At 43.3% G+C, this 19444-nt stretch overlaps 1 protein-coding gene across 1 annotated transcript in view; it reads left to right on the forward strand.

Moving 5' to 3' along the window:
* The window catches only part of slc6a11b (solute carrier family 6 member 11b), a 186711-nt gene extending 177573 nt beyond the window's left edge, over window positions 1-9138 (forward strand). Inside the window, exons 14-15 of the mRNA XM_059944061.1 lie at window positions 27-197; window positions 8050-9138. Of these exons, the coding sequence (XP_059800044.1) occupies window positions 27-197; window positions 8050-8208 (330 nt within the window). The 3' untranslated portion in view covers window positions 8209-9138. The remainder of the gene's footprint in view (window positions 1-26; window positions 198-8049) is intronic.
* The last annotated feature ends 10306 nt before the right edge of the window (window positions 9139-19444 follow it).

Consider the following 19444-nt stretch of genomic DNA (forward strand, 5'->3'; position numbering starts at 1 on the left):
CTGTTGATCAATCATTCTTCTTTCAGGCAATTTTCATTTTCTTCATTGTGAGGTATAAACCACTCAAGTACAACAATGTTTATGTCTATCCTGATTGGGGTTATGCACTCGGTTGGGCACTGGCTCTGTCTTCTATGGTCTGCATACCTCTGGGATTTATCTTCAAAATATGGACTACTGAAGGAACGTTTTTAGAGGTAATTGCAAGCCGATATTTTATTATTAATAGTATTTTTAATTTTCATTTCTCAATGCTTATCTCTGTAGGAACTCAAGCTTATCCTTTCACTCAAGTTTCACTCTTCTGCATGATACCTTTGTAACAGGTATTTCTTGAGTGAATTGTGACTTTGACTATTTGTACCATGTTGAGATAACGTTGCTCCGGAAGCTTGTCTAATCGTTTCTTGGTCCGAGTCACCCCTGTGTCACTTGTAGTTCTGTTCCAGGGCACATGGGATGACATCATTCCCAATTTTGAAAGCTTCTGGGGTATTGGGGGTCAACCAGACCTTCCCAAAGCTGGAATGGGTTTACTGTGAGGTAAATCCCTCATTTACAATTTATCCTTCTGCCCCACACTACTGCAACTGCTCCCACCTCATTTCACCACTTCCATACTTTGATCTTACTCTGAATTCTGGGCCTCTTCAACTGGAGCCTTATCCACTACTAGTCCAAAGAAATCTACTGGTGCTTTAAACCCAGTGATCACCCAAGGCTCCCCATCCACACCTCTCTTCCATGCTGGACATGTCCAACAGCTTAGCTATTAACATGTTACACAGACAAAGAAGTTTAATCTGATCTGTCATAATAAATCATCTGGTCTGTTCTACCAGAGATATTTTCCCTTTGTTCTTCTCAGCCCTCACCGGCCTTCCTGGCTGCGTAACTGTAACTTGTTTTAGCCAGAAATTAGTGAATCTGTGGAATTCGTTCCAACAGGCAGCTGAGAAAGCCAAGTCTTTACATATATTTAAGGCAGAGGTCGATAGATTCTTGATTGGTCAGGGCATGAAGATATACGGGGAGAGGGCAGGAGATTGAGGTTGAGAGATGAGATAGATCAGCCATGATGAAGTGGCAGAACAGACTCAATGGGCCAAATGGCCTGGTTCTGCACCTATATTTTAGGTTCTCCTTCTTTCTCAGATCTGATCAAGATCCAGACCTGAAATATGAATGGATTCTCTTTCCAGGGATGCCATTTGATCTGCTTAGTGCTTTCAGCATTTTCAAATTTTATCTCAGATCTGCAGAAGTTTTTTCATTTGTTATCATTATATCTTACCACATTAGTGTGTTTTTTAAACGAGTATTCATGAAAAATGTACTTTGTCCAAAATCACCATTGGAGTGCCTCAGGGATCTGTTCTGGGACCCTTACTCCTCGTGATTTTTATAAATGACCTGGATGAGGAAGTGGAGGGATGGGTTAGTAAATTTGCTGATGACATAAAGGTTGGGGGTGTTGTGGATAGTGTGGAGGGCTGTCAGAGGTTACAACATTACATTGATAGGATGCAAAACTGGGCTGAGAAGTGGCAGATGGAATTCAACCCAGATAAGTGTGAGGTGGTTCATTTTGGTAGGTCAAATGTGATGGCAGAATATAGTATTCATGGTAAGACTCTTGGCAGTGTGGAGAATCAGAGAGATCTTGGGGTCCGAGTCCATAGGACACTCAAAGCTGCTACGCAGGTTGACTCTATGATTAAGAAGTCATATGGTGCATTGGCCTTTATCAATCGTGGCATTGAGTTTAAGAGCTGAAAGATAATGTTGCAGCTATATAGGACCCTAGTCAGACTCCACTTGGGAGTACTGTGCTCACTTCTGGTCGCCTCACTATAGGAAGGACGTGGAAACCTTAGAAAGGATGCAGAATATATTTACAAGGATGTTGCCTGGGCTGGGGAGCATGCCTTATGAGAATAGGTTGAGTGAACTCGACCTTTTTTCCTTGGAGTGACAGAGGATGAGAGGTGACTTGGTAGAGGTGTACAAGATAATGAGAGGCATTGACCATATGGATAGCCAGAGGCTTTTCCCCAGGGCTGAATTAGCTAGCACGAGAGGGCATAGTTTTAAGGTGCTTGGAAGCAGGTACCAAGGAGATGTCAGGGGTAAGTTTTTTGCACAGCGAGTGGTGAGTGTGTGGGATGGGCTGCCGGCGGCGATGGTGGAGGCGGAAACGATAGGGTCTTTTAAGAGACTCCTGAATGGCTACATGGAGCTTAGAAAAATAGAGGGCTATGGGTAAATCCTAGGTAGTTCTAAGGTAGGGACATGTTTGACACATCTTTGTGGGCCGAAGGGCCTGTATTGTGCTGTAAGTTTTCTATGTTTCTATCCCCCTCCCCCCCAATTCTCCTGAGCTCCAGGGAATACAGCCCAAGAGCTTCCAGAGGTTCCTCATACGGTAACCCTTATATTCCTGGAATTATTCTCGTGAATCTTCTCTAAACCCTCTCCACAGTCAGTATACCCTTTCTAAAATAAGGAGCCCAAAACTGCACACAATACTCCAAGTGTGGTATCACAAGTGCCTTATAGAGCCACAACATCACATCCCTGCTGTTATATTCTATACCTCTAGAAATGAATGTCAACATTGCATTCACCTTCTTCATCACTGACTCAACCTGCAGGTTAACCTTTAGGGTATCTTGCACAAGGACTAGCAAGTCCCTTTGTATCTCTGCATTATGACTTCACTCCCCATCTAAATAATAGTCTGCCAGTTTATTTCTTCCACTAAAGCTATTGACCATACACTTTCCAACGTTGTATTTCATTTGTCACTTTGCGCATTCTCCTAAATTATCTAAGTCTCTCTGCAGGCTCTCTGTTTCCTCAACACTACCTGCTCCTCCACCTATCTTTGTATCATCGGCAGTAGGGTCTCATAGAAACATTCCGAATGTTAAAGGCCTGAACAAATTAGATATGGCAAAGTTATTTCCCATGATAGGGAACTGTAGGACAAGAGGGCATGACTTCAGGATTGAAAGGCGCCCATTTACAACAGAGATGCGGAGAAATTACTTTAGTGAGAGAGTGGTAAATTTGTAGAATTTGTTGCCATGAGCAGTTGTGGAGCCCAAGTCATTGGGTGCATCTAAGGCAGAGATAGATATTCTTGATTAGCCAGGGTATCAAAGGGTATGGGGAGAAGGCAGGGGAGTGGAGATGACTGGAGGAATTGGATCAGCCCATGGCTGAATGGTGGAGCAGACTCAATGGGCTGAATGGCCTACTTCTCTTCCTCTATCTTATGGTCCTTTGGTCTAATAGTTCACTTTCCTGCCATACAAAATGGTCATACACTAGATCTTGGGAGCAAGAAATCTTCACTCTTCATTACTGCTTGTGCACCTGACCAGGTTTAAAGTTTTAAATTTTAAAATTTCAAAGTAAATTTATTCTCAAATTACATATTTATTACAATTTACTATCTTGAGATTCATTTTCTTGCAGGCAGTTACAGGAAGAAAAGAAATACAATATGATTTATGAAAAATTATGCATGAACATAATGTTTTAAATGTTCCAGAGTAAGATTAGGATGATTTGGCAGATGAACGCGTGGCTGAGGAATTGGTACAAGGTGCACACTTGCAGGTTTTTGGATCACTGTGATCTCTTCTGGGGAAGTTGTGACCTGTACAAAAAGGATGGGTTACAGCTGAACCCGAGGGGGACCAATATCCTTGCAGGCAGGTTTGCTAGAGCTGTTGAGAAGGGTTTAAACTGACTTGGCAGAGGGCTGGGAAACAGAGAGATCATGCTGAGGATGAGGCATTTGATATACAGTACAACTAGTTGTAGTGAGACTGTGAGGAACGACAGGCAGATGGTAGGACAAACTTGCAGTCAGTAGGATGAATTAAAGTTTAACAGTGGGCCAGAATTGAAAAGGGTGAAAATGATGATGATGCAGCCTCCATCGGTCAGGCTCGACAAATGAATGTTGCGTCCTAGCTGTCTAGCTACACAAGCCAGGGCAGTGCAATATGGAGAGCGAGCTGCTGCCCATGTAGCATGCTCCCCTCTTCACGCATTTGACGAACCCAAAGGAACGGCAGAGACCGACTGAGCAGCATCACAGGAGTTGCCAGTCAGCTTTGAACTTCACATAGGGACTCCGGCTATGGATTTTACCCTCGTGGTTTACTCCCGAAGCCTTCCCCGTGAGTGGATATGTCTGCCAACCACAGCTGACGAGCCCCACCTGCCCAGTGTGACTGGATTTAAGGGGCCAGTAACCCGCCTTTACCCCCTCTCCTGTCAGTAGAAACAGTTCCGCTGGGCATAGTAGCTAAGCCACACGTGAAGGCCAGGAGCTGTACATGGTTGTCAGAGGCTATTTGAGTCGCAAGCCATTTAACAGGAGGATTTAATAGGTAGTGGGAGCTTGTCGCCACGACCACTCCCAGCTATAACCAAAGAAACCAAAGAGTGATGAATACAGGACTGAAGATGTTATAAAAAAACACGAAATGCTGGCAGAACTCAGCAGGCCAGACAGCATCTATGGGAGGAGGTAGTGACGACGTTTCGGGCCGAAACCCTTCACCAGGAGGTGTTATAGGCCAGTTCACCTGACTTCAGTGTTTGGTAAGATGTTGGAGTCATTAAATGGGTCAAAGTCAGCAAGGTTTCCTTAAAGGGAAAACTTGCCTGACAAATCTGCTGGAATTCTTTAAGGAAATAACAAGCAGGTTAGGCAAAGGAGAGTCAGTGTGTATTGTTTATTTGCATATACAGAATTTATTGTTAGGGGATTGAATACCAAAACAAAGATGTTATGTTTCACTTCCAAATGGCCTTTGGTTAAACTTCAACTCGAGAGGTTTTTTTTTGTAAGAAGGAATACATTGGAAGATGTTTAGAGAAAAATTAATGCCTGAAATAGATGGAGAATCCTGTGGCAAAAGGCAAGAGAGGCTTTGCTCGTATCCCCTCAATGCCCTCTCAGATTTGATATTTTCACTTTGGAAGTGGACCCAGACTGGGTGTTATAAGGAATTGATAAGGATGTTATAAGTTTTAAGGAAAGATTCAATAGGTTAGGTCTTCATTCCCAGTAACATAGAATATCGAGGGTAGATTTGATACAGGTGTACAAAATTATGAGGAGTTCAGATAGGGTAAAGGCAAGTCGGTTTTTTCCACCGAGATTGGGTGAGACTACAACTGGGGGTCATGGGTTAGGGGTGAAAGGTGAAATGTTTAAGGAGAACATCTTCACGCAGAGGGTGATGACAGTGTGGAATGGCCTGCGGGTGGAAGTGGTGGATGCTAATTTGATTTCAAAAATTTAAAAAAAGTTTGGATAGGTACGTGGATGGGAGAGGTATGGAGGACTATGGTCTGAGTGCAGGTCTTTGGAACTAGGGAGTCATAGAATAGATGGGCCAAAGGGCCTGTTTCTGTGTGAATATGTGATATTCTATGCAATTTGAATACAAATATAGTTAATGTTATATAGTTGACAGCCTTTTAGATGTAACCATGACTGGAATGATGGACAGATGTCAGCCTGGGACATCCCATAATCCCATCCATAAATTGAAACAAAGAGCATCGGTTCCAGGGCTCTGGGTGTGGCCTACTGTATATTAGTGAGACCCGACATAGATTGGGAGATTGCTTCGCTGAACACCAGAAGAAGCCGGATCTCCCAGTGGCCACCCTTTTTAATTCCACTTCCTACTCTCATTCTGATACGTCTATTCACGGCCTCCTCCACTGTCGTGATGAGGCCACACCTTAGGTTGGAGGAACTACACCTTATATTCCATTTGAGTAGCCTCCAACCTGATGGCATGAACATCGAGTTCTCGAACTTCCAGTAATGCACCCCACTTCAACATTTCCTATTCCCTTTTCCCTCTTTCACCTCATCTCCTTGCCCACCCATCGCCTCCCTCTGGTGCTCCACCCCCTCCTCTTTCTTCCATAACCTTCTGTCTCTTCCACCAGTCAACTTCCCAGCTCTTTACTTCATCTCTCCCCCTTCAGGTTTCACCTATCACCTGGTTTTTCTCTCTCCCTCACCCTACCTTTTAAATCTACTCCTCAGCATTTTTCTCTCCAATCCTGCTGAAGGGTTTCGGCCCGAGACATCGACTGTACTCTTTTCCATGGATGCTGCCTGGCCTGCTGAGCTCTTTCAGCATTTTGTGTGTGTTGCTTGGGATTTTCAGCATCTGCAGATTTTCTCTTGTTTTTGAAAGCATCATTTGTTAGAATTGTCCTAGTTGCCTCCATTGCCGACATCTCTACATGCATTGTCTCTCTGATACCTGGTCCATTCACACCATGGCTGTTCTTTGTCATCTGACTCTATACCAGGGTTCTCAACCTTTTTACATGTCATGGGTCCCTACCATTAACCGAGGGGTCCATGGGCTCCAGATTGGCAACCCCTACTCGACAGGTATTTACCATCATTAAGCTGGCATTTGCTTATCTGCTCCAGTGTTCCCTCAGAGAGTTTGACTTTCTCCCTGTGACGACGTTGTGTAGCATTTCTCCGGGTTCTCCAGTTTCCTGCTACTGTTCACTTGGTAGCTTATTCGGCCACTGGAAATTGCCCCTGGAATTTAGGTGAGTGGTAGTTTCTTGGTAAAATCAATAGGAATGTGGGCGGAATAAAATGTGATTAGTGAAGGAATGAATCTCAGGTAGGATTGTATATGGTGACATAAATGTGGTTTGATAATAAATTTACTTTGAACTTTGATTAGTGTAGTTGGCACTTGATGGTTAGCACAGATTCAAATGGGCAGAAGGGCCTCCTTCCTGATGTATTACTATGTGACTGTGCAACTCTTAACACATCAATGTTCCATCATCTCAGTGCGTCTCCTGAGATGTCTGTCTATATAAAACAGTCCACTCCATAGTTGCTCTCCAAGAAGACCACAATGTTGTAGTCTGGAGGCTTGTGTGCCTCAATGACCCGGAGAGCTACAGTATGTTGGCTGGAGTTCGGGCTTGACGTTTTGGCTCTTTATTGGTTCACCAATGCCAAGCAGGTCAAAGGGTAGAGGTCAGACTAAGAGTGCTCCACTGGTCCTCCAGGTTCAGGAGTTTAACCGTCCTGACTGGTAAAGCAAAACAGAGACAACAATGAAGGATCCTTCTACATTTGAGTGCGACTGTATTCCTGAGTCTCCACCTGGAACTTGCGTGACTGACAGTAGTGAAAATTGAGCTATAGGCATGACGAAGGAAGCCCTGAACTCTGCCAGAAATGGAAGACCTTCATTGCTGGCCTTAATGCCAGTGGCATAATGGGTAGTAGTGAGACTCCTTAGTAACAGTCCACTTCGGTAGTAACACCTTGTTTCCGTGCAGCTGTCAGTGTAGTTGACATTGATCCCTGTCTCTGCAGTTGTAATCTTATTTACTGCCGCCGATGTAATGTCAATGAGGTTTGCTACGGTAATGAAAAGGATTAAAGGCTGCAGTCTTCTTATTCATAGTCCCTAGTGCCTCCCCTTCTAAACTGTAGCTGCAGATTGGATGTTCTCCTGTGTCCTAACGCTCTGGGCTAATTCTGCTGCCTTGTACGTGAAAGCATGTCATCAAGGCCAGTGCCTCGATGAAAGCCGGAAGGTGCTTTTTTGGGCCACATGCGAAAGGGTGAAAGTGCATCCAACCTGAGGAGCAGTCGCTTCAGTAATGAGATCCTTTTAACACAGAATGACTGTTCAGCTTGTTCCACAACCGAACCCCACCTTCTCAAGCCCTAAAAAGGAAGCTGTCTAAATTGTCTTGTGTGGGCTTCGGCAGTGAAGACTCACCAGACCTGAAAACCCTGCTTGGTGTTGAGTCAAGAACCTTGCTCTCCGCTTGCAGACATTATTGCTGTATTTGTTCCTCAGTACGTACTCTGGTGTCGTACATTGAGCCTTTTCAATACATCCCTCGTTGCTAGGAATCAAATGTTAACTTCATTCCTTGTCTTCAAATAAAGGAGAAAACGAGCAGACAAGTCTCCTCTTAATAACGCCATATTTCAAACTCTTCCAGAAAATTAAGAAGCTTACCACACCCAGTCCCAACCTGCGACGGAAAGGAGTGAGAATATCAAATATGGATGCGTGCTGCAGCACAATCAGTGACTGTGATGGCAAACTTAAAGGTGATGGGCGCGTTCCTACCATCACAGAGAAAGAGACACACTTCTGAACAAATCCCTCAGTCTGTTTTGTAAAACAACAGCAAAAATTGCTGTCACTTAATTATAGAGGCCTGCTTGTTTTGCACAAACTTTATTATTAACTTGTTAATTCAAAATTAAGCATTATATACTTGTTTAAAAAGTGACTTTTTAATGATTATATAAGTAACTGGATATATATATAGTGCTTGATATTAGAGAACTCATGCAATAATGTGACACTGGTAAATGTTCTATAGGAAGGTTAGTGTGCAATCAATACATAATGTGATGTAAAACTTTTATAATTGGAACTCTTTTTCATTATGGAAGGCACAGTTTTTTAATGGACAATTTTGCTCATCTGTAAGTTTGTTAAAGACCATTCCAAGTCACAGTGCATGTTTGTGGAGTCATCAAGCCTTCCTATCTATATCCACAAGGGTAGGTACAACAAAGATCTCTGATGTTAAGGAGAAAAATTAAATAGACTTCCTGAGATGTAACTTCTGAATTATTTTTGATGGAATTTTGTTATTTAAGGGCTTTTAAATCGACAATAATTCTATGGGTATGACCTTCCTCTGTATATTTTCCCTAACCAAAGCCCCATAAACATACATATATGATTGGTGTGGTCCAAAATGTTCTATTACTAAAGTGCTCTGCTTGTAAATGTATGCTATGGACACAAAATAACCCACTACTGATATTTTTTACAACTTTCCTACATTTGTTGTTATCTGGGACAAATATTCAAGAAATTGTGGGTGAAACCGTTATTTTTAGTTTCTGTAAGAAAAAAATACTTGGTACATAGCAAGACCAAGTAATCTGCCCTTTTTAAAGGGATCTGCAACAGTAGATGTGGTGCCACGTTTCACACACTGGAGAGTTTTGTGGCACAAAGTTCTGTCTGCTTACTCATCATTTTTAAAGATAAATAAAGTTATCGATTTACTTCACGGCTGCCTGTTAAGTTTTTTTGCGATGAGAAGCGAAATGAAGATGCTTTCTCTTAGTATTCCAAGCATCCAACAGGCTAGGAGTGCTTCTTGTCCAGCATTCCAGGAAGGTGATATTGAATGGCATCTTCCCTCCAGACTGGCCACCACTGCTGCAGTGTGTTACTAGACCAGGCGGGATAATTCCCCCACATGTGAAAACCTGTAGGTGCTGCACATCCAAAGCAACGCACACAAAATGCTGGAGGAACTCAGCAGGCCAGAGAGTATCAACAGAAAAGAGTGGACAGTTGGCGTTTTGGGCCAAGACCCTACATCGGGACTGGAAAGGAAAGGGAGAAGGAGTCAGAATAAAAAGGCTGGGGCGGGGGGTGGTGGTGGTGGGAAGGGGAGGAAGAAGTACAAGGTGACAAGTGATCGGTAAAACCAGCAGGAGGTTGGTGAAGTAAACAGCTGCCAAGTTGATTGGTGAAAGAGATAAAGGGCTGGAGAAGTGGGAATCTGATAGGAGAGGACAGAAGACTATGGGAGAATGGGAAGGGAGAGGGCACCAGAGGGAGTTGATGGACAGGTAAGAAGAGAAGATGTGAGAGGGAAATAAGAATGGTGAAGTGGGGGGGGGGTGGTAGGTCAAGTACTGGAGGTTCGTGAGATCAGTATTCATGCCATCAGCTTGGCAGTTACCCAACAGAATATAAGGTGTTGCTCCTGCAACCTGAGTGTGGGCTCATCGCAGTGGTGGAAGGGGCCATGGACTGACAAGTAGGAGTGTGATTGGGAAGTAGAATTGAAATGGATAGCCACCAAGAAATTCTGCCTTTTGTAGTGGATGGAGCGAAGGTGGTCGACGAAGCGATCTCCCCATCTATGTCGGGTCTCACCAATAACTCACTCATTTTCCAACATCCTCCCTAGAAGCTCATACTCACTGCTGCTTCAAAGTAATTCTTAAAAAATCTAAATGAAAAACAAAATGCCGGAAAAGCTCAGGGAGTCGGGCAGCATCTGAGGAGTTAATGTTTCAATCAATCGCGTTTCTTCATAACTTACTGATATTTAGCCATGGAGCCGAGGTGCCATTTGTCATTTAGAAGCCTTCAGCTGATCTGATTCTCTCTGAAGAGGTGAGTGAAGGCCAGCTTTCAATAAATGATTAACTTCTAATTGATGGAGCATGTTGTCAACTACAATAAGTATATTTTGAAATTAGGAGTGTGTGTTATGAGATGTAAATCAATCATTGTAATCTGGGATTTTGATAATGTCAGTCCATAGGAAAGGGGAGAAAAATAAAATGTGCTGGGAATATGCAACCAGTTTCAATGAAAATTTAGCAAAAAGAAATGCTATATCTGTTTCTCTTTCTATACATCTAGACTAAGTTTCTCAACATGTTTCAGTCTTTATTTCAGATTTACAATATCTGCAGTATTTTATTTTTACATAGGAATAAATTATATGGTCAGTCAGCAGTTCATTTCAATTCCAAGTATGTGCATGATTTGGAGCAACACATGCAAAAAGTGCTAGAGGAACTCAGCAGGCCAGGCAGCACCTATGGAAGAGAGTAAACAGTTGAGGATTCAGGCTGAGACCCTTCTTCAGGCCTGGAAAGGAAGGGGAGAGATCATGTATATAATTTGTAACTTAAACTAATTAACTCGTGGTGCCTTTTTCCTTCTGCTTTTCCCCAGTTTTTTTCTTGTTGCTTCTCTCTCGCCACCATTTCTACAGTAAAGTTCTACAGTTTTGGATAAAAGCAATCCAGAACTAGCACAATGGAGTTGATGTCAACAAAATAGAGAGAGTACAGAGAAGACTTACTAGAATGTTACCTGGGTTTCAGCACCTAACTTACAGGGAAAGGTTGAACAAGTTAGGTCTTTATTCTTTGGAGCATAGAAAGTTGAGGGGGGACTTGATAGAGGTATTTAAAATTATGAGGGGGATAGGTAGAGTTGATGTGGATAGGCTTTTTCCATTAAGAGTAGGGGAGATTCAAACAAGAGGACTTTAGTTGAGAATTAGGGGGCAAAAGTTTAGGGGTAACACAAGGGGGAACTTCTTTACTCAGAGAGTGGTAGCTGTGTGGAATGAGCTTCCAGTAGAAGTGGTAGAGGCAGGTTCGATATTGTCATTGTTGTAGTATCCATGTTTGTTTACAGAGATGAATTCTAAATTTTTACCATCGTTTGGGGGTAAAACTGTTTCCTCAACTGCAGTCTAAGTGCCACAGCCAGCAGCAGTATCCGTTCACTCAGACTCTGCTCCCCACTGTCCTGTGATCAAATGCCAAAGGAAAATGGAATGAATGGAAGTGCTTTCCACCTGCACTGGACTGCAGAAATATTAGGCACAGGAACTCCGTATCAGTTAATCCTAGCAGCACCTGAAAGTTATAAATCTCAGTGCAAGCCATAGTGTGCCCTGTGTGAAAAGGAGTAAGAGAGCTAAACCCACACAATTGCTTACTCTGGAGAGGGAGATTGCTTGGGGTTACTAGTTACTTAGCAAGGGCCAATAAAAGGAAGTGAGGTGTAAGCAGAGTGGCCATTGTTAGAGTGGGCCAGTGTAAGAGTGGTCAGGCTTGGCAAGAGCAAGCATAGGCAAGAATTTCAGCTTGAGAAGTTAGAGGTAGAACAATTATAGGCAGGATGGTAGTTCAAGCAGTGGAATGCTCCTCCTGTAAGATGTGGGATTTCAGGGACCCTAACAATCTCTCTGATGACTACATCTGCAGGAAGTGCATCCAACTGCAACTCCTGACTGACAAGGACAAGGTACTGGAGCTGGATGTACTCATGATCATCTGGGCGGCTGAGGAACGTCATGGATGGGACTTCTTCTGAGGTGGTCACACCCATAGTACAGACTTCAGATAATAGAAGGGTGACTACCAAGAGAAGTAAATGACCTATCAGCGCACAGCAGCAGCAGGAAGATCATTGGTACTATGGCTGGCTCTGAGGCTCAGCAAGGAAGGATAAAGTGTTAGACAGCGATAGGGATAGGAGACTCAAGGGTTAGAGGGACAGACAGAAGATGCTGTGGCCGTGAAAGAGAAGCCGGGATGATGTGATATCTCCCAGATGCTAGGGTCCAGGATGCCTCAGTGTAGCTGCAGAAAATTCTCAAGAGGGAGGGTGACCAGATAGAGGTCATGGTGCACATTAGCGCCAATGACATGGGAACTTATATATATTGTATATGAAAGGGAAAACAGCATAACCTCTGAGGTAGTAATCTCTACATTACTCCCAGTAACCCGTGCTAGTCAGGGCAAGAATACGATGATAGCACAGATGAATGAGTGGCTGAGGAAGTTGTGCATGGGGCAGAGTTCAGATTTCTAGATAATTGGGATCTCTTCTAGGGAAGCTATGACCTGTAGAAAAGGATAGGTTGCATCTGAATTCAAGAGGGCTGAATACCATTGTGGGAAAGTTTATTAGAGCTGTTAGGGAGGGTATAAGCTAATTTGGCAAGCTTATAGGAACCAGAGTGATAGGGCTGAGGATGGGGCAGTTGGTATACAAGTCGAAGCAGTGTGTAGTGAGACTGTGAGGAAGGACATGAAGATGATAAAGCAAAATTGCAGATAGTCAGATGAGTTGAAGTATAACGCTAGGGGAAAAGTTGAAAAGAGTGATGAATACAGGATTGAAGATGTAATATTTGAATTCACGCACTATGTGGAATAAGGTAGCTGGCCTTGTAGCACAGAGATTGGCAGATATGACAATGTAGGTATCACTGTGTCATGGCATCACAAGAAAGGCAGCGTCCATTATTAAGGACCTCCAGCACCCAGGGCAGGCCCTTTTCTCACTGTTACCATCAGGTAGGAGGTACAGAAGCCTGAAGGCACAGACTCAGCGGTTCAGGAACAGCTTCTTCCCCTCTGCCATCCAGTTCCTGAATGGATGTTGAATCCTTGGACACTACCACACTTTTTTAATTTTTTTATTATTTTTTTTCTCTGCTAGGTTATAAATTGCATTGAACTGCTGCTGCTAAGTTAACAAATTTCACATCACATACCGGTGATAATAAACCTGATTCTGATTCTGATTCATCCTTACAAAGAAGTGGCAAAGAATCAGAAGATGTAGAATCCTTGTGGGTAGAGTTAAGAAGCTGCAAAGGCTAAAAAGACCCTAATGGGAATTAGATTTCAGGCCTCTGAATGGTTGCCAAGGTATGGGATATAAATTACAATGGGAGATAGAAAAGGCATATAATAAGGGCAATGTTATGGTGGTAATGGGGATTTCTATATGCAGGTAGATTGGGAAAATTAGGTTGGTGCTGGAACCCAAAAGAGGGAATTTGTAAAGCACCTACAAGATTGCTTTGGTTGAGCCTGCTAGGGGAAATGCAACTCTAGCTTGGGTGTTATGTATTGAACCAGATTTGATTAGGGAGCTTAGGGTAAAGGAACTTTAGGAGACAGTGATCATAGACCAAAGACCTTTGCACAGTACTGCATGATAGAATACACTCTTCAATTTGAGAGGGAGAAGAGAAAGTCAGATTTTCAGTATTACTTTGGAGTAAAGGGAATTACAGACGCATGAAAGAAGAGCTGCCCAAAGATGGTTGGAAAGGGATACCAGCAGGGATGAAGCAGGAATAGCAAGGGCTGAAATTTCGGAGATATTTGGAAGGCATAGGATAGATAGATCCCAAAAATGAAGAAGTATTCTAAAGGGTGGATGAGGCAACTGTGACTCAAAAGGAAGGTCAAAGACAGCTTAGAAACGAAAGAGAGGATATATAATATATAAAAGTTTGTGGATTGGGAAGTTTTTAAAAACCAACAGAAGGCAATTAAAAAGCCATAAGGAGAGAACAAAATGAAGTATGAAGGTAAACTAGCCCAAAGATGATACCAAAAGATTTTCCAGATATAGAAAGAGTAAAAGAGAAGTGAGGGTGGATATCACCCTGCTGGAAAATTATGCTGGAAAGGTAGTAATTGGGGGACAAATGAATAGCAGATGAACTTGTTATTTTGCATCAGCCTTCACTGTGGAAGACACCAGCAGTAATCTAGAAATTCGAGAATGTCAGGGGCAGAATTGAATGTAGTTTCCATTAACAAGGAGAAGGTGTTTGGGAGCTGAAAGGTCTGAAGGTAGATGAGTCATCTTGATCAGATGGACTACAAAGAGGGAGCTGAAGAGATTGTGGAGGCACTAGTGGTGATCTTTCAAGAATCAATAGATTCTCAAATGGTTCCAGAGAACTGGAAAATTGTACATGTCACCTTACTCTTTTAGAAGAGAGAGAGGCAGAAGAAACACCTAGTTAGCCTGACTTCAGTGGTTGGAAAAATGTTAGTCCATTTTTAGGATGATATTTTGGGGTACTTGGAGGCACATGATAAAATAACCCAAAGCCAGCATGGTTTCCTTAAAGGGAAAGTCTTGTCTGACAATTCTGTTGGAATTCTTTCAGGAGATAATAGACAATATAGACCAAAGAGAGACAGTGGATGTAGTTTACTTGGATTTTTGGAAAGCCTTTGACAAAGTGCCATGCTTGAGGCTGCTTAACAAGTTAAAACACTGTAGTACTACAGGAAACATACTAGCATCAATAGAAGACTGGCTGACTGGCAGGAGGTAAAGAGTTGGAATAAATAGGGCCTATTCTGGTTGGCAACCAGTGACTAGTGGTGTTCCGTGGGTTTTGAGGCCACCACTTTTCACATTGTATGTCATTTTGGGAGAATGGAAGAATGGGCTTAGAAGTGGCAGATAGAATATAGTGCAGGGAAATGTACGGTTATACACTTTGGTAGTTCTTTTGAAAGGGGAGAAAATTCAAATATCTGAGCTGCAAAAGGACTTGGGAGCCCCTGAGTAGGATTCGCTAGAAGTTGAGTCCAGTAGTAAGAAAAGCAAATGTAATGTGAGTATTCACCTGTGAGGAATAGAATACAACAGCAAGCATGTAATGCTGAGGCTTTGTAAGGCATCTGTCAGACCACACTTGGAGTTCACTGAGCGGTTTTGGGCCCCTTACCTAGAAAAAGATGTTCTCGCATTAGAGATGGTCCAGAGGAGGTTCATAAGAATGATTCCAGGAAAGAAAGATTCAACGTATGTGGAGCATTTGATGGTTCTGGGCCTGTACTCGCTAGAGTCTAGTAGAATGAGGCAGGATCTCATTGAAACCTATTGAACATTGAAAGACCTAGAAAATGGATGTGGAGAGGATATTTTCTATAGTGGAGGAGTTTAGGACCAGAAGGCAGAGCCTCAGAATAGAAGAACAGAGATAAAAAGGAATACGTTTAGTCGGAAGGTGATAAATTTGTGGAATTCATTGCCACAAATGGCTGTGGATGCCAAGGTAGTGGGTATATTTAAAGTGGAGGTTGATTAGTCAGGGCATCAAAGGCTACAGGGAGAAGGCAGGTGAATGGGTTTCAGAGGGATAATAAATCAGCCATGATGGAATGCTGGAGCAGACTCGATGGGTCAATTGGCCTAATTCTGCTCCTGTTCCTATGGTCCTATGGTCTCATGGATGGAGAGGTCTAGGAAGAAGGATGTTACCCTAGATAATCCACTGAAAAGCAAAAAATAATTAATTTTTTTTATTTTTATATATAAAGATAAATGATTCATAATAAAAGATATTTACAAGAATGAACCATGCAATGGTCCCAAATGAGACTAGAACTAGAGGTTTATAAGTTAAGGGTTAAAGGAGAATATTTAAGGGGAGCATGAGGGAGAATTCTTTCACTCACAGGGTGGCGAGAGTGTGGAATGAGCTGAAGTGGTGGATGTGGGTTCAATTTCAAAGTTCAACATAACATCGATTTCAACAGTTAAGAGGAATTTGGATAAGTATGTGAATGGGAGGGGCATTGAGGGCTGTCCAAGAACAAGTCGATGGGTCCAGGCAGAATAATAGTTCAACATGGACTAGACGGGCCAAAAGGATGTAGTACTTTTTGACTCTATGACTCAAATGCCTTTTCATTCTCATTTTCATAGACAATAGATTCAATAGCGTTCTGTTATAGTACTTAAAACTGGACTAATGTGGCCCCCTGAGGATAGAAGAAGTGGTGACCCAACTTCAAGCCTGAAAATTCCCTTGTCCTCTTCACATCGCACTAAGGAAGTGTGTTTTATTACTCCACAAAATCTGGTGTTCCAGATGTATCCTGTTCAATTCCACAGTTTAATTTAATCCCAATGTGTACTGGATGGGTGATCTGTTAACATTTCGTGTGTAAGGGAGAGGGGCAAGTGATGAGGGTTTGGTGCTACTGTCACTGTTCTTTTCTGTGAGTGAGGGGGTCAGGGATTGTTATTGTGGCTGTTTATTGCTGTGGGGAGGGGGAGATATTGGGGTCTGAAAGTTTTGTTTCTTTTCTTTTTCATGTGGGTCTTTACTTTCATCAGCATCCATAGACTTTCTGTATTTCCTGGCTATCCGGAAAAGACAAATATCAGAGTTGTATTGTACATGCATTCTTTGACAATAAAATGAACCTTTGAACCTTCAAACCTTTGGAATGGTTACCATGGGGGCACAGAATATCCTCCACATGTCACGGTCCAGTCCGTTAACTACTCATTTCAGTTATTTTCCTTTTCCCTGTGTTCCACTGGGCTCCTTGATTAGGGTACCTGATCCTCATTCGAACCGGCAGCATGAAGTCTCCAGCTTACTTTTATTGGCTGCTGGCTCGTCACCTCAGCAGGGCGTCTATGCTCGTTCTGGGCTGCCGAGAGTGAGTCCAATCGAGAGCCTGCCGGTCGCAGCTCCTGGGTTGAGTCGAGAGCCTGTCATCCACTGTTCCTGCTTCAAGTTGAGAGGCTGGTCCATCACCGTGGCCAGGACGGTGATGAATGTACCGAGCTGCCAAGAATAAGGGGCCATCTTCATCAGTTTCTCAGCATCAAAATATGTTTAGTCTGTTGTTTGCTTATGGCACCTCGTTTCCTGCTGAGTGGGTCCAGCCGTTTTTGCCACTGCTCTGAGCCGGGTTGTGAGCGGTCTGTCGTTGTTTGTTTTTGTTGGCTTCGAGCCCCAGTCCAAGTCAAGGCTCCAAGCCCCAGTCTAAGTCAAGGCTCCGAGCCCCAGTCCAAGTCAAGGCTCCGAGCCCCTGTCCAAGTCAAGGCTCCGAGCCCCAGTCCAAGTCAAGGCTCCGAGCCCCAGTCCAAGTCAAGGCTCCGAGCCCCAGTCCAAGTCAAGGCTCCGAGCCCCTGTCCAAGTCAAGGCTCCGAGCCCCAGTCCAAGTCAAGGCTCCGAGTGTCCAGACAATCTTCAAGGCTCCGAGCCCCAGTCAAGCTCTGTGTTCCAGTCCATTCAAGTCCAAGTCCAGGCTCTATTTCAGTCAAGTCTAGTCCGAGTCAGGTTCCGAGTCTGAGTCTGTCTCCATGTTAAGTCTCCGTGCCTGTGTCCTGCACTTGGGTCCGCTCCCTGAGTCGCTCCAGCTGCCTCCTTGCAACACCACAAGGCTTATGGATGGTACAAAGCTAGTAAAAAGCTTCATTTTGTTAATTTAGCATACTGTACATGGAGAACATGTGATACAATCCTTTTGCATAAGTCTCCATGGACATTCCAATGACAGGTCTTTCTGCCATTCAGCAGACTTTTCCAGGGTTCCTCCTCAAGATGGTAACTGTTTGTTGAGTGACGTTGACTCTCTCCATTCCCCAATGCTTGACTCTTGTTGAAACTTTACAACGTGCTAACAATCCGGTATGAGAATACAATGGAGATCAATGAAAGCAATAATCAGCAAAAAAAAAAGAAAATTATGTAATTTAGGAGAAAGATAAAATGGAATTTGCAAAAGCCTTCCACAGACAACGCATGGATGAAAGATACCCCTCCTCCTCTCTCGTCCCTGATAATTGTTGTAAGGTTTTTTTAATTCCTTTAGCCAGAGAGTGATGAATCTGTAAAATTCTTCGGCACAGGCAGCAGTGGAGGCCAAATCTTTATGTATGTTTAAGACAGAGATTGATAAATTCTTGATTAATCAGGGCATGACGGGATATGGGGAGAAGGCAGGAGATTGGAGCTGAGAGGAAAATTGGATCAGCCATGATGAAAATATAGAGCAGACTTGATGGGCCGAATGGCCTAACTCAGGTCCTAAATCTTATGGTCTTTTGATCTTATGGAAATAAACCTCTGTAAATTGTGCTAACTGGAGTTTCTGTAATCTCTTGAGTCTCTGCACTTACTCTCCAAAATTATGGTGGAGCATCTATAGAAATCACTCTCAAAGTTTAAAGTACATTTACAATCAAAGTATGTTTGCATTATACTACCTTGAGATTTGTCTCCTTACAGACAGTCACAAAGCAAGAAACTCAAAGAACACATTCAAAAAACACTCATTGTGCAGAGAGAGAGAGAAAAAAAACAAATCATGCAAACAATAAAAGTAAGCAAATAGCATTTAGGACAAAAGTACGTCCTCTGTCATGAAGCCTAGACCAGGAGGGGCGGGCCCACAGGCTCAGCTTCAGTTTAGCACGTAGTGAAGTAAATGTTGCAGAGCCCAGCGACGTGGAGCCCGAAGCAGCCGGAGTGGGCCCACACTCTCCACTGATGTAATGAGGTTAAATAAAAACAGAAAGTGTAGAAAATACTCAGCAGTTCACCAACCAGAAACCTAAACTCCGTTCCATCTCCATAGATGCTGCCCCATCTCCTGTGCGTTTCCCAAATTCGAGAATAATGCTAGAATTATTCCATGTTCCTGGCAACTAGGATTTTTAAACTTTTCAATACTGCTGAAAAATAATCGGGCCCCATCTGCGAATACATGGCTCCTCCATAGAGAGAGTCAAGTGCACCAAGATGCTGGGAGTTCACACCGCAGATGATCTCTCCTGGTCCCTCAGTATCACCTTCCTGAACAAGAAGGCACAGTAGCATTGTCACTTCCTAAGGATATTGAGGAAAGTGAGGCTCCTTCCACAACCCCCCCCCCCCCATCTTAACTGTATTTTATGGGAGCACCATTGAGAGCATCCTGACAAGTTGTACCTCCATTTGGTAGGGAACAGCCGAGCATTGGACCAGAAGTCCCTACAAAGGACTATGAGAATGGCTGAGAGGATCATAGGGGTCTCCCTACCATCCATTGGGGACATTTATCAGGACGTGGTGCACTTAGTAATATTAGAATCCAGCATCCTCTGTGACTTTCCACCAAGAGGCAGGAGACTCTGATGCATAAAAACAAGAAAGGCCAGGATGGAAAACAGTTTCTTCCCTCAGGCCATTAGGCTTCTGAACTCCCTGCCAC

Source organism: Hypanus sabinus, chromosome 19 (assembly GCF_030144855.1).
Source record: "Hypanus sabinus isolate sHypSab1 chromosome 19, sHypSab1.hap1, whole genome shotgun sequence".
Taxonomy (NCBI): Eukaryota; Metazoa; Chordata; class Chondrichthyes; order Myliobatiformes; family Dasyatidae; genus Hypanus; species Hypanus sabinus.